This window comes from Heteronotia binoei, chromosome 15 (genome assembly GCF_032191835.1).
Source record: "Heteronotia binoei isolate CCM8104 ecotype False Entrance Well chromosome 15, APGP_CSIRO_Hbin_v1, whole genome shotgun sequence".
Lineage (NCBI taxonomy): Eukaryota > Metazoa > Chordata > Lepidosauria > Squamata > Gekkonidae > Heteronotia > Heteronotia binoei.
The window spans coordinates 18292455-18295377 of record NC_083237.1 but is presented as its reverse complement, the minus strand read 5'-3'; the positions used below and the strand labels follow the sequence as shown (position 1 = coordinate 18295377).

The 2923-nt window shown below is 40.8% G+C and overlaps 1 protein-coding gene across 1 annotated transcript; it reads right to left on the bottom strand.

Moving 5' to 3' along the window:
- Positions 1-654: 654 nt before the first annotated feature.
- On the bottom strand, positions 655-1614 carry LOC132583247 (olfactory receptor 11G2-like). Its single transcript, XM_060254916.1, has one exon. The coding sequence runs from the start codon at positions 1612-1614 to the stop codon at positions 655-657; it is 960 nt and encodes a 319-aa protein (XP_060110899.1).
- Positions 1615-2923: the final 1309 nt, after the last annotated feature.

The window sequence follows — 2923 nt, the reverse complement described above, 5'->3', positions numbered from 1 at the left end:
AATATGCAAATGAGTTCCTGCTGGGCTTTTTCGACAAAAAAGCTTACGTGAAACAATTGTGATATCAGCGGGTGTGGTTTAATATGCAAATGAGTTCCCGCTATTTCACTTTATGGAATAGTGCTGATTGCAGGGGGTGTGGCCTAATATGCAAATGAGTTCCAGCTGGGCTTTTTTCTATAAAAAAAGTTCTGGTGTTCTCAATGGCATTTTGGGGAGAAAGGGATCATTCATGTTTCAAACTCAGAAAAGTATTTATCTAATTTTTAGGAAATAACCATTCTGTATTGAGTGAATAACAGTAAAACCATCCCTATGATGTGTCTACACATATAAATCAGCATTACCTACAGTTAGATCATATAGAGAAACAAGAATGATTTCCACATACAGTTATGTTTATCGAACTAGCTGGAATACATAAGAATTGTACAGTTGTGAGTGCCTTATAAAATAATGGACAATTCATTTTATTGTATGTTACATTATATATATTTGAAAAGTGCTTGCACAGTATTCTAGTAGAAATGTGTACTGTTGCCTTCCAGTGCACAAAAGGAGTCAGAAACACTGAACAGGGATCTGTGCCTTTGTTGTCTAGTACTGACTGCATCAGCTTTGTCTTGGAGATTACTGTGGCATGTTCCTCTTTTTTTACATGGGCACTTTTCTTTTCAAAAAGACCACCTTTCTCTTCCATAATCGGAACAGTGCCTCCTTTACCTGATCATTCCTCAGACAGTAAATCAGGGGGTTGAGAAAGGGTGTTAAGGAAGTATAGAAGAGTGTTACTGTCTTAATGACATTTGAATCCGTTTCTCTTCCTGGGTTTACATACAGCCCTGCTGGAGGGCCATAGAAAAGCGTGACCACCAACAAGTGAAATGATATGGTGGAGAAAGACTTTAACCGATTGCCTTTGCTAGAGTTTTTCATCAAAGTGACAATCACAGAACTGTAGGACAGCACAGCAAACACGATGTTGCCGAGGATCACCACAACATCCATGAAAATCAGACTAACGAGGGGAGCCTTTGGAAGTGGAGGACAAGCCAAAGCCAGAATTGGCCCAGGGTCACACAAAAAATGGTCAATGATGTTAGGACCACAGAAAGACATCTTGGAGATCAGTGTGACTGGGACAATGAATGCCAGAAAGCCAAGGACCCAAGAAGCAGTTACTAGGATGTAGCAAAAATTTGGGGACATAATCTGTGGATATCGCAGTGGGTGGCAGATGGCCAAGTACCGATCCAAGGCCATAGAAGAGAGGAAGAAGGCTTCGGTACTGCCAAGAGAGAAAAATACGTAGAACTGGAGGAAGCAGGAACTGAAGGAGATGATCTTGTTGGACAATGCCAGGTCTAAGAGCATGCGGGGCACCGTGGTGCTCACATAGCAGATCTCCAGCCAGGAGAAGTTGCTCAGCAGGATGTACATGGGAAGCCGGGACAAGTGGGTGTCAAGATGCACCAACGTTATGATGGTGATGTTCTCCACCATGGTAAACATGTAAAGAAAAGTGAAAAAGGTGAGGAGCAGGAGTCGTCGCAGCTGCCCGACTTCAAAGCCCACCAAAATGAATTCCTGAACTGTCCCGTTGGTGAACTCCATCTGGAATTAGAGAACAGAGTCATCATTGCATACCATATATTGTTATCTGGCTATTTGTCTCCATAGAAAGAGAAAAGCTAAAAAGACATGGCATCCAGTTAGGGAGAGAGGGGATGTCCACGTTTCAGATCACATCCATTTAGTCATAGAATCATAGAGCTGAAAGGGACCTCCAGGCCATCTAGTCCAACCCCCTGCACAATGTAGGAAACTCACAAATACCTGCCCCTAAATTCACAGAATGTATTGTTCCTCTGGGTACTTATAAATAACAAATTATAAAAAGTAATAGGAAAACATGCGCTTTGAGTAATCTTCTGCACAGGGTAGGTAGGAGTGAAGTTACTGCAAAAAGATGGTCACAAGTTCTAAGCTCCAAATCTCAGAAATCAAAATAAGACAACGGTTGTTTATTTTTTACTTCGGCTATTAAATCGCTGCCAAAAGTACTGTAAAATCAATCAATTAGAATTAAATTATGAGAAATCAAAAGTGTTAATCTTCTCCAAATCTAGGAAGCAATATACTTGAAGGGTGGGTGACCACGAGCTCGAACAAGTAAAACACTTCATGTACTTAGGGTAACATTTCCAGGCTACTACATCATGGACCCAACAATGCAAAGTAACGATTAATAATGCCAAAGGAAATGTTACTCGCTTCTGTTTCTCTGAAAAAGGGAATCAATATGTTCCTGCTGTGCTCAAAGTTTTTAATTTGAAAACTGTCCCTCAATTACTTTATGGAACCCCTATTTGGATTGATTCAATAAATAAAGCAGTTGAAGAAGTAGACTCGGGCTTTTTACAGAAGATTTTGGGTGTTCCATCTTGTGTACCATATGCTGCTTTATGCCTGGAATGTGGCCAAAGTCTTATGACCACAAGTGCGAGGTTTATGACCTTTAAATTTTGGCTTCGATTGCACTATAGATCTGAATTCTCTAGCTACTGTGGCCAGTTCTTGACAGAATCTAATATTTCCCCATGGCTGGTGAATATTGAAAACAAACTAAGAACACTGAATATTTCCTTTGAATCTCTTCTCTCCCTTTCAGAATTAGAGGCAATGTGAACAATAGGAAAGGAAAGGTCCCCTGTGCAATCACCAGTCGTTTCTGACTCTGGGGTGACTTTGCTTTCACAACATTTTCACGGCAGACTTTTTACGGGTGGTGTGAACAATAAGGGTCAGATTATTTGAGGTAGAGCTATCTGAACTGTACAATGCAGCTAATGACATGCTTGTCTCTTAGTCATGGGATCTTATCCACTGCTAGCTACTTTTACCAACTTCAGGCTCCAGCATT

Excerpts from the sequence above, each read along its gene's own strand:
- LOC132583247 (XM_060254916.1), bottom strand. The coding sequence starts at position 1,614 with ATGGAGTTCACCAACGGGACAGTTCAGGAATTCATTTTGGTGGGCTTT.